The sequence below is a fragment of the Malurus melanocephalus genome, unplaced genomic scaffold (genome assembly GCF_030028575.1).
Source record: "Malurus melanocephalus ecotype Western Australia unplaced genomic scaffold, MMel_1.1 scaffold_304, whole genome shotgun sequence".
NCBI classification, from domain to species: domain Eukaryota; kingdom Metazoa; phylum Chordata; class Aves; order Passeriformes; family Maluridae; genus Malurus; species Malurus melanocephalus.
Window position 1 is genome coordinate 776,802 of NW_026623536.1, and position 12,224 is coordinate 789,025.

A 12,224-nucleotide genomic window follows, 5' to 3' on the forward strand; every position below is an offset into this window, starting at 1 on the left:
CCCCCTCAGCCCTCACGGGGCGCGAGCCCCCTCAGCCCTCACGGGGCGCGAGCCCCCTCAGCCCTCACGGAGCCCGCCCTGAGGGGAGAAGGAGGACCCCCGGGGAGATGACGCTGACGAAGCTGGGAACAGGCGCGGTCCCACGCCCAGTATAGCCCCTTCCACCGTGATTTAGCTACCGCCGGGACCGTCCCACGGGAAGAAGAGTTTTGGTGGAGGCTTGGAGTGAGAGACCCCCCCCGACCCCGCCTTGGTGAGGCGCCGGGAGCGCGGCTGGGTAGGGACGCAGTTTCAAATGAGGCGCCCTCAGCGCGCCRGGCGGACGCAGCCGGGGCTGGGGATGCCCGTCCCCACCACCCGCACCCCGTACCTCGTACCTGCCTCCACGGCATCGGCGACGCGTAGCGTTAGCGGCCCAGCCGCGGCAGWTCCGAGGGGAGCATCTTGTGGGGAGCCACCTCCCGCAGCCGAGCGCCCCTTGCTCTTCCTTCTGGAAGAGGAGGCAGACATGCTGGCCCCAGACCGCCAGAGAGTGGTTCCGGAGCAGAGGCCGGCACCGCCCCGGGGGCGGTCCTTCCGCGCCCCGTTCAGAGCCATGGCCGGGCCGTGGCGGGCACTGTGGAGGGCGCGGGGCTGGACGGCTCTGGCGGGGCTGCGTGTGCGGCCGGACAAGTTCGGGGGGGTGACCGTGGACCTGGGCGAGCTGCGCGGGTCCCCGCGGCTGGAGCGGGCTGCCTTCGGGCGGTGGCTGCGGGGCAAGTGCCGGGCGGGGGTCCCGAGTCAAGGGCGGGAGGGGTGGAGGGGGGGGCGGTGTGTGAGGGGCGGCGATGGTCCGCCAGGGGGCGCCCTCAGCCGCCACCTTCCCCTCACAGCTCCTGAGCCACCCCGGTGAGGCGGAGGGCGCTGGCGGGAGCGAGCAGAGCTCTTTCCCAGAACCGTAAAAGAGTTGAGATTGGAAATGACCTCTGGAGATATCCAGTCCAATCGCCCTGCCAAAGCAGGGTGTCCCGGAGCAGGTGACAGAGGAATGGCAGAGCACGGCAGGTGGGTTTGGAATGTCTCCAGAGCAGACTTGGTGCTCTTGCTGGGCAGCATGTACCAGTGCTCTGCCACCCTCAGTATGAAGGAGTTCTGCCTCGTGATGAGGTAAAAGTTTACGTATTTCAGTATACGGCCATTGCTCCTTGTTCTGTCACTGGTCACCACTGAAAAAAGTCCAGCATCATACTCTCGGCACCCACCTTTGAGATATTCATCTAGATTGATGATATCTGAGACTCATCTTCTCCAGACTGAACAGGTCCAGGTCCYGCAGTCTCTCCTCATGAGAGAGATGCTCCAGAYTCCTCATCCTTTTTGTGACCTCTGCTGGGCCCTCTCCAGTAGTTCCTTATCTTCCTTGTACTGAGGAGCCCAGAACTGGGGACAGCATCCCAGATGAGAAGGTTCCCCAGTGCCTTGTGGCAGATCCTAACATAAAAGCCATCATTTTGCATGTGARMMMMRWKKTRYMMCAYAWRWRTMWMRMKGGCAGCCCCTTACGCTGCTGATGARCTTCTCACACYAATGMCAGTTTAACCCTATGGTAAATKAGGTGAAAATACAGATTTTTGCACATTAACCATGGCTATTGTGCATGGTAAGGTTTAAAACGACACAGATCAAGGGCAAAGGGGTTCCTGACCCTCATTTCCCTCTTGCAGAGTCCGTGGCTCAGTGGCGGGATGAAGGCCGTGTTGCTGTCTGGCTCCATGTCCCCATCCTCCAGAGTAGYCTTGTGGCAGTGGCTGCCTCCCAAGGCTTTGCTTTCCATCATGCTGAGCAGAGCTCCTCCACCCTGACGCTGTGGCTGGGAGAGGGGCCCAGCAGGCTGCCGGGGTTTGCCACACACCAGCTGGGGGTTGCAGGTGAGTTGCAGGAGTGGTTGCACCCACAGAAACCTTGAAGGAGCCCTTAAGAGTAGGAATTGTCCTTCAACACAACCATCACATGGATACCCAGCTGCCTATTGCATTTTAAAATGAAAAGGTAACCACAAAAAAAAAAAAAGTGATAGAAAAAAACCCCACATCTCTGCTGTGTCCTTACTTCAGATGCTGTATGTGTATATCTGCCTAAACTGTGCTGAAGTTATTGTCTGTAAATGGGGAAAACTTGACCCAACAAGGATTGTTCAGAAGCCAAAGTAACTATAGCCTAAATTGCAGTGGTTCAAAAGCTGTTCTAGGTTATGCCTAGAAGTCTTCAATCTAAACACATACTTTACAAGAAAAACCTGAACAAACACCAGAGCCATGCCCATCAGTTCCTCCCACAATCACAGATGGAAAGTTATTCCATATCTGAGAAAATTTCTGAGGAACTGGATAAGACCATTTCCTCTCTTTTTCTTTTTTTTCCATACAGCATGGTAAAAGGGACTGATGATGAGCTAAAAAAATACTGTCAGCTTGAAGTTAGCTTCACCAAATTTGAGTGGTTTTCCCCTCTCAACAGAGTTCCTCAGATCTGCCATTACCTATCCCATCACTCAGTAATCTGTAATTGGAGGTTAGCTTGGACCCCTCATATACTGGCATATACTGGTAAGGATTAACACAGAAATCACCAGATTGGGGAGAGCAAATCTTTCCAGTTATAGGTTTGATTTGTTTGTCCTTGTCTTGCAGGGACTGTGTGGGGTGTTATTTTTTCACCAAATGGTGTTAAGACCCATAAGCAGCAATTTGAAAAATGTAATTAGGAAGAACTTCTAAAATATGGTTTGTCCTGTGTAGCAGCAGATCAGGTGAAAGGCAAAAAAACCCCTTGAATTATAGAAGTGTTCCTSCCATCGCTAGTGGGAGTCTTCAGCTCCAAGGCCAGCAGAGGGCAGGGTGGATGCTGAAGACGGCCTTGGAGTTTGTCAATGGACATGTTGGAGCATGTTTTCCTGAGGTATGGAAACCTCACCATTAAAATATGTGGCATTAAACTGGAGCAGGACAGTGCATTCTCCTCTCAGAAAGCACCGTGTTGTTCCCTGTGAGGAAACCTGACTAAGTTAAAGGGAGCTTTCYGAAGTAGGACTTGCACAGCTGAAAGTGCTGCTTGAAAGAAAATCATAAGAAATTAGTTGAGACCTGGTGGGCACCAGGAAGGACTGTAAAAAAAAACAAGACTGACAAAAAAAACATTTTAAAACATATTTTCAGAGCATAATTTGCAGTTGGTGCTTCAAAACACTTTGGACTCTGCAAGTAGGAAAAACTTCAAGCAAACATTTCATAAGTGCAGGTATATGGATGTGATAGTCCATTGTATGCATTTTAAAACTGCACAACATAGAATGTATGTATTCTTTGCTACCATTTTTCAAACCTGTATATTTTTATTCATTATTCGGGGTTTCTTTAAAGTAGGTAAATACTTAGGGAAGGCATTTTGGGCAGGTATCAAGCAGATTTCTCTGTGTGAAATAATGACTGCTCTCTGTTTTGTTTTCTTTTGTTCCACTCACTGTCAGTGGATCTGRAACACATCCCAAAAGTACACTAAGCAGTGTGGATACCACCTGATAGGTTTATTCCATTATCTTTCTACTTAGGAGGGAGACCCTGGGTAGTGGAAAGGCTCCATTCTATTTTTGATTAATTTTATTGAAATATYAAATTATTTAAATCTGTATATTGGGGAAGGGGTCAAACACAAGACATTTTTATTTCCTAAACAAAAATTATTTTATAAAGCATTGCATTAAAGAAAAGCCTTTTGCTAGTGAGCCTCCATCTCAAAGCTGTGGCCAGTCAGTGAAGTGCAGGACTCAGACCTCTGAGCATCCTGAAAATGAAAAGCAGAGATGTGAGACGTGGAGAGTGATTGGCTGGCCAGCGGGAAGCCAGCACAGGGAACAGGGAGCAGGTAGCAAATCTCATTGCCAAGTAGACCAGCAGCTGGTTTTCCTCCTGTCTGGAGTTTCCCACGCAGCAAGCACAGCACAGCCAGGGCTTGTGCCTCAGGACCGTTCAGCCAAGTGATGACAAAGGTGTGAATAAGCGAGGTCAGGTCATATTTTACCAGACTGGAATGAGAGTGGCCGAGGAGAGAGAAGCAAATGTTACTCATTGGGCTTGGCCATTATTGTTTAGAAATAGTGGAATATGTGATGTGTCTTCCAGCTAAGTTACTGCATCCGTTTGTAGGTGGCAGGATTTTCCACATGTGTAAGGATACAGAGGAGTCTCTGGTGTATGAAGTGATTAACGTGTTTTTTTAAAAGGATTACCAAAATTCTCAACCTCCGAGCAGGATGTGGTCTGCCATCCAGAAAGTGACATGTTTGTAAACATGCCACATAACAACAGCACGAGAGGACAAGCTGAGGAAGGAAAGTGAAAGGAGAGGAAGAAAAGTAAAAGGCATTTTCTTCTCCCTCACATGTACTGCCAGCTTTAAAACACAGCTGTTATTTGCATTGCTATCACTTTAATTCACACACACAGAGGATCATCAGCCTTGGCCACTCCTGTTACTTACGGAAATCTAAAATGAGAACTGCATTATTGTGAAACTGCATAGGAAGATGAAGGTAGATAGGTTTGATAAGTCACTTATCAAAACTTGCTTAAAAGTAGTTCCCAAGTTGTTTTACAAATATCTACTCCTGTCTGTTGATGTTTACAGTGCAGGCAGTTGTATCTGTGCTCATTCTGTGGCTGACAAGTGCTTCTCTTTGCATGCATTTTTACATCAGTCATAAATAAAACAAGTAGAATGAAGATATTTTTCCCCTCCATTACTCATTATCTGGAGTTGTCTAAGGGATTCTGGTTTTTTTTGTTCTTTTTTTCTAAATGCTTTTCTTACCTATTTCCCAAAGGAGAACATTCAAAAACAAGCAGTGGTGTAATAGTGCTTACTTGGTTGGGTTGTGAGTATAAACCTTTCCAGAAAGTCATCCTGGCATTGGATRATTTAAAGCTCCAGATGTCACATTTGTAGCATGAAGGAGAGTTTCTAAAACCACAATTCAGAGCCTGCAGTCAAGCTCTGATCCCACTGATACCAGCCAGGTGCAGCCCTGCAGCAGAACATGACACCAGACACAAATCCTGGTTTTTGCTCCGAATTTAGGCTTCCTCTAACAGAGATTCTGATCATCTCACTGGGAATTTCACTGCCAAAAATTACATTCACAGGCTTCAATTTCAGGGGAACAGAGGAGAGCAAACACAAATTTCTGTTTGATCCAAACAGCAGTTCCCTGCCTTCAGCAGCCCTCCCTGATCTCCRGAAACCCTTTGGCTGAGGAATGGCTTTTCTAGAAAACAAACCTTCTAATCACAAGGTGGCTCCTGCTGTCCTTTTGTTCCCCCTTTTAATCATTACAGATCTTGAACTTGGTCAGTGCTAAATATTTACAGGAGGAATGAAATCATAAAGTCACAAGCCACAGGGAGGCAGCTATGTGACTACCCTCTTAAAGCATGTCCTTTGACATATCTTGAAGGAAGACTGGTACTTCATCTTTGAAATWTTCCTCCTACACATAAATCTGCCATCTATTAAAAAACAGAGAACGTTTTTAGCTGGACACTCATTCCTTAATAATTCCTTCCTGTGGATACACTTCCCCATAGCATTTTAAATGCACATGTCATCACAGATGTGCCTGGATCCTCGTCCTCCTGCTGTAAAATGACATCAGCTAACATCTGATTTTTTTACTGCTAACATCTAATTTGGAAGCCATACATGTCTGATGTGGAAACAAACCCGGTAAGTTGCACCACAGCACTCATCCTGCTCACCACAGTGATCTTTACAATCTGAGAAAAAGACCTGTTTTAAAGAAAGGACATTTTTAAAGTATGACCAGTGAGAAGACATAATTAAACATGAAAGCACTTGGGTTCCAGAAAGTAGGAAAATTTGTAACYTGTGGGAGAAAATCATGGTCTGAGCATGAAGACGTAAGGAAAAGCTGCACTTCTCAGCCGGACAGGTTTTTTAATCAAGTGAAAGTGTCACTTTTCTCCTTGGAAGCAACACTTTTTGATTAACAAGTTGACTCAGATTACAGTGCAGTTCCTGTCAGAAGTTATTAGCTGAATAGTGCGAGTTCAGAGATAATCGCCCAGTTGAACTTTATGACTACAGCCCACTGAGTACTAAACCTTGTGTGTTATTAACCAAAAACACTCAAATCTTCACTACAGCAGGTGGGGGGTTTGTCATGAATTTCACTGGAGAAAATTTTCACTGGAGAAAAAAATCATCCCACTTAAGGGTGACTTCTAAGCCAGAGTCACTGGAAAATTCTGTTATTTGAGGAAGATTACAGGCATGTCTCTGCTAAAGCGAGCAGCCTTGCCAGATTGTTTGGGCAACCTCTTGATCTTGCATTCTTTTGTCCTGATATTAACACAAGCAARTTTTTCTTTTCATTTCTTGTCTAATCTGGAACTTGAGTGTTGCAATTACTTATCTTAGTACTGCCAACTTTCAATTTTTATATGGGATGTTTAACCTTTTTCTGATATTTTATGGTGCATCCATTTTCCACTGACAAACCACTTTGTGATTCATCCATACAAACCTTGCTCATTGTACATGGTATCATTAGGGGTTTGTTATGCTTTATCAAAACATGTTAAATTTTGGTTGTTAGGATTGAACACAGTTGTCCACTTTACCTTTTAAAATAWTCTTTCTCTACCAGGTGCTGTTCTAGATGAAAGCACTGGAAAGGTGTTGGTTGTACAGGACAGAAATAAGGTATGTTTGTTAAAGGGTAATAAAATAGAGACGTTCATTTAGATAAGCCTATTCTGTAATATAAAACAAAATATATGTTTATTTATATTCCAGTCCATAATTGTGATAAAGTTGTGATAATTCAAATACTTTTATAAATATCTTGAACACATCTATCAGCAGTATTACAGATTACAGTATTCCATTTGAAGGGGGAAAAAAAATCTCTGAATATCAACAGCTTTGTTATAAATTAAAACTGGTGATTGATTCAGAAGAYCTAAGTATCTTTCCTTCTTTGAGTTTTCTGGTTTTTTCTATAACTCACCCAAGAATCCCTGATCCTGTGTTTGGATCCATGCAGGCCTCTGGAAAACCCCCATGGCTCCAAATAGATTTTGAGAGAAGGATTCTGATTTTGCTTGGTTTCCAAAATTSCAGGCATATTTGTGGCTTTAAATAAGCAGTAGCCATGGTTGGCTGTGACCTGGAGACCGTCTTAGTGCAGCAGGTGTAAAGATCTTTAATTCCTCATACACAGAAGCACTGGCCCTTGCTACGGAGAATGCCAAACCAGAGCAGTGGTGTGGTGAGGGTGGCTCCTGTGATGTGGCTTGAGGTCACTGAGCATCCATCCCTGAAATGTCTTCCAGCTCCTATCAGGCTAAACCAGGTTTTAACTCAGCTGCTGCRGAAAGCTCTCTGGCTCACTGGCAACTGTCTGTGCTACTCCATTTAAGAGACATTTAGCTTCCATTATGCTTTTATTTGTAAATTAAATTGTCCCTAGGAGAGTGAGATTAATGCAGTTTTAACATKAAACAATCAGAACTTAACTAGGTAGACTGACACACTTGGATGCATAATTTTCATTTTATACAGTTACAACTATGCCAGCATCTCCCTGGCTGCATTTTCCTGCCTTTCCTGAAACAGGTACTAAGACATTCSTCATCAGAATCCAAAACATCACTTCATTAGTAACTTCAACAGTTAATGAACTTCAGTGAACCAGTGCTTTCCTAGACAGGATCAATGATCCCACATGCTGGGTAAAGACAAGGGTGTTTCTCTCCCTCTCGTTTCCTGTAATTGAAGATATTCATTTTTCATTTTTGTATTTTATATATTTAGTTACAATAAAAGTAAAATGTTATCTTTTTACTAACAATAAAATGTTGAGGACTTTTCTACAGAAGGACCTTCAGGCTTACATTCAGCAATTACCAGTTAAAGCACAAACCTACCTGTCATGCTGTAGACTCCAAAAGTGGTTCTAGCTCTACAGAATCTCCAGGGACAGAAGAGCACGTTGTAMACATTAGAAAAGCAGCATTTATTTATCCTTTTATTCACAAAAACATAAATGCACATATTTACCTTTTAGTAAATATCTTAAACAGATACTGAAGTTAAAAAAAACTTAAATTAAACAGCTGTTGGCATTTTAAGAGCTGTTTGGGTTTGTGGCAGGACAATTCTGTAGCATACAAAGATTTCCAGGAACCAGTAGCAAATCTGAAAGCTAACAGACAAATATACATATTTTCCATGTGCACTATTTTTAACCTATTWCTTTAAAATTCTATCCAACCCTTTAAGAATGCCCAGAAAAAAACCCAAACCCAACACATTTTCCAATGTAGTCATTAAGGTTTCCAATCACTGGAAAGCATACAGCTTCCCTGCTATGCTACTTAGACAAAAAAAACACTTTTTGGGCCAGTGTGCATTTATTTCTAGCTGAGGGGTAACTTCTTCCTACATAAACTTTCAATAAGGAAAAAATAGAAAGTACATAGAAATAAAGGTAAAGCCTACAAATCTTTATGCTCTTGCAAGAGGTGCAGCACTGGGATTCCTTTAGCAGTGTGAGTAACAACACCAAGCTTCATGTTTTAATACTGAACTTTATTGCAATTCAATAACTGTTTCTATACACAAATCACACACAAGCCCTCATTTATTCTAGTCCATGAAAATGACGAGTTACAYTTAAGGATCATTACAGACACACAGAGACAACTTAAAGCCAGTGCAGTATAGAACAGTACAATCATAATACCTGTTGGTAAGATTAAATATATATACATTTCTTAAAAGCCAAAAACCRTGGAAGTGGAATACATTAGTGATTAAATATAAGATTACATAGTCTGTAGCAGCTTTTTTWAAAATAKTCAACTACTCTATCTAGCAGCAATGTTGTCTAATGACTGTTAGACAGTTTGTATTTTCAGTCAGTAGATGTTTTGTTCCAATAGTTCATACAGACTGTAGCTGTCTCTGATCATTATGTCAGCAGGAAAAAACAAGTTCCTACTTATTAATGTTTGTAAAATAGCAATACTGCAACTTCAACAAAAAAAAAAAAAGATGTTAACTGTGTCCTTCGTATTAAAGAGTGCAACACAGGCTGACTACTTCATTAATGGATATTTCCTCCAACAGACTATAAATGCATGGAAATTTCCAGGAGGTCTGTCCAATCCAGGAGAAGACATTGGTAAGTTCTAGAACAGGTCAGACATCAACACAATTATAAAGACATAAATACCACTGAAATACAGTGTGACCCACCTTGCTCCTATGGTGGATTGTTTCAATGAATTAATGGTGCAYAGATGGAGTGATCCTGGGACCTTAATGGTAACATTATGTTCAGGGTAAAGAAGTTCTGTATTTGTAACATTTACCCTTTTCCACACTTTTCTTTTAAGTGAGTGCTTGAGACCAGCTAAATTTTTGCAGGCTGGTAGGATATGCTGCAATATATGCCAGCAGTGCARAGGATTAAGGTAATCCATATATAGCCCAAAAAAAACTGAAACACGGAGCTCTCAGCTCACGCTGGAATCCAGGGCAGTGACCTCAGGGATGTACTGAGCAAAAATTTCCAAATCTCCATTTTTACATGCCAAACAGAAATAAAAGCACTTGCTTCCTTCCACCCCCCTTCACTTAATTAGTTTGGATCAAGAGCTCTTTGCTCTTTGCTACAGGGCCACTGTGAAGTGCAGGGCYTCAGTCTTGTGGGCACTTGAGGCACTCGTGGCTTAGGATAGGAAACAGTGATGTTTTGAGGAAATGTCTCCTTTCTCCCCAACATAGCACAGCTGATGRTGAGGACTGCAGCAGTTTATCTTCACAGGTGAATGAACAAGGGTGTCTATGAAGAGAGAAAATCTGGCATTTTTTCACTTGTATCTCACCCCTTAAAATCATGATCCGTAGACTGGCTAATTCTTAAACTGGGTGTCAAGCCAGGTTTCCTGACTGTTTCATACCTTAGAAATACCAATGATTTTAGCAACTCCCTACAACAATGTGTGGTACGATTGTATTCCCRTTCATTATTTCAATGCRTGAAGAAAGTTGCTGGTTATCAGGATAGGGCTGAGTTTAGTTCTCTTAATTCATGCGTCATGTTTTAAGTCTTTCTGTCAAATCCACTGATGGAAATCAAAAATATCTGCTGGACAATGCAACATATCAGTGAAATGGATCAATGTTTTCTAAAGAATCCCAAAATCCRTGGCTTTGTCTAGCCAGGCTCCTTCTCACTTCTAGTGACAGCAGCAGCAAGATTTTTGTACTCAAGGGAACAAATGACGAGCRCTGGCATTCCAGTGGGACTCCCCAGAGGGATACTGAGTAACAGAGTGGCCATCCCTGACTTWACAGGTGAGATTAGGGCTGGAATCTGGACTGAAAACCACCCAGGAGAAAAGGCTCTTACAGCTCCACTCCTGCCACTTCTAAACTACAGAACAATAAAAATTATGATTCTCTGCATCACATCTTATATTACAAGAAGATATAAATTAGTGAAGCATAAAATGTAATAGAGCCTAATTTTCCTTTTTCATTCTTATATCAAACCTTAAAAACTCATTTAAAAAGTCATTCAAGAGACTACATTTTCAATTATAATTAAACATTTCAATTACAATACTTAAAATCCTGTGGTTATATGTAGTAACAAATGCATGGTTGCTTACTTAAATGGGTGCCAACTGACTCATGCAATTAATACCAATAGTTTCATAATGCAGATAAAGCAAAGTGCACACACTTCTATATTTGCGTATTTCTGAACACTCCAGCCTAGTGTTTCTTTTAGTTTAACTGTCATTAGATATTTATATATACACACACTTTAAATAAAAAGGAAACAGAAAATGGCACTTCATCTAAAAGCAAAGCTCAAAACTTAAATGAAATCCCTCATTACTGCAATTTTCTTAAACACAGCCTGCCTCAGCATTTCTCACAATCTCAGTTTTTCACTTCTGTGTAATACAGACCCTTGCCCATTAACAAAAATCACCTGCCACCAGGAGTTATTATTTCCAGTATCTGAAATTGCCCCTGAAATGTCTGTTTTGTTCCCCTCTGATTTGCCAAGGTGCAAGTTTCCATAGGATGGTGAATCTCTACAAGTCTTTAAAAGTACATTTGCTTTTAGAAGMAATCCAGCACACTCATTTCTTACTGAAAATGAACGAACAGAAGTAGGTTACATTGCACAACAGCTCTGTACACTGACCACTCAAACCAGACACAGCCAGGTGGTTACATTATTTGGAAAAGCCTGTACAGCATTACCAAAGAAATTCTGTAGGATACACACARGAAAGGCACTTAGCAATTACTGTTGTTTGGGGACCAAAAAATTAGCTTACCCTTGTGTTGGAAAAGCAGACTTACATTCTGMAAACCTTCTGAAGCAGAACTGAGAATGCTTTGCGTTAGAGGCTTTCTACCCTTCCAAAACATTTAASGAGTATTAAGTTACTCTCAGATATATTGTAAGGATTTCTCTTCCTAYCCAGGAGACACAGCAGTTCGAGAGGTTTTTGAAGAGACTGGCATCAAGTCAGAGTTCAAGTCCATCCTAAGCATCAGGCAGCAACACGAACACCCAGGAGCCTTCGGGAAGTCAGACATGTACATCATCTGCCGCATGGAGCCCTCCTCCTTCCACATCAGTTTCTGCCAGCATGAGTGCCTCCGGTGCGAGTGGATGGACCTGGAGGAGCTGGTCAGGACGGAAAACACTACTCCCATCACCAGCAACGTGGCCAAGCTCTTACTCTACGGGTACCGGGAAGGGTTTGATAGGATTGACATAACCATGAGGGAGTTCCCAGCTGTCTACACAGGCCTGTTCTACAAACTCTACCACAGGGAGCTGCCCGAGTCCTACAAAAAYATGACGTGATAGCAACACATTTCACATTTCCTTATGGTAATAATTTAGAATCATTATTGCAGTGTTGCATATTTAAGTTATCCATGGGCTTCTTTTTAGGTAATTATTAGAAAGTAATTATTCTCTAATAAGCTAAGATATAAATTATTTTTAAAGGTAATTATTGCTATAAGTAAGTATCAGATTTTTCTCCTCTACTCCGTAAAGCAAGCATAAGTAAAATACATAGATATTAGCAGAAAACAGAAATGTTACTGATCCTGAAAATATATTC

At 42.5% G+C, this 12,224-nt stretch overlaps 2 protein-coding genes across 2 annotated transcripts in view; one reads left to right on the forward strand and one right to left on the reverse strand.

Moving 5' to 3' along the window:
• AFG2A (AFG2 AAA ATPase homolog A) overlaps positions 1 to 612 on the reverse strand; it is a 163,047-nt gene extending 162,435 nt beyond the window's left edge. Inside the window, exon 1 of the mRNA XM_057377170.1 lies at positions 378 to 612. Within this exon, the coding sequence (XP_057233153.1) occupies positions 378 to 597 (220 nt within the window). The 5' untranslated portion in view covers positions 598 to 612. The remainder of the gene's footprint in view (positions 1 to 377) is intronic.
• NUDT6 (nudix hydrolase 6) lies at positions 596 to 11,959 on the forward strand. Its single transcript, XM_057377171.1, has 5 exons — positions 596 to 755; positions 1,704 to 1,907; positions 6,701 to 6,756; positions 9,187 to 9,241; positions 11,571 to 11,959. The coding sequence occupies exons 1-5, from the start codon at positions 596 to 598 to the stop codon at positions 11,957 to 11,959; spliced, it is 864 nt and encodes a 287-aa protein (XP_057233154.1).
• Positions 11,960 to 12,224: the final 265 nt, after the last annotated feature.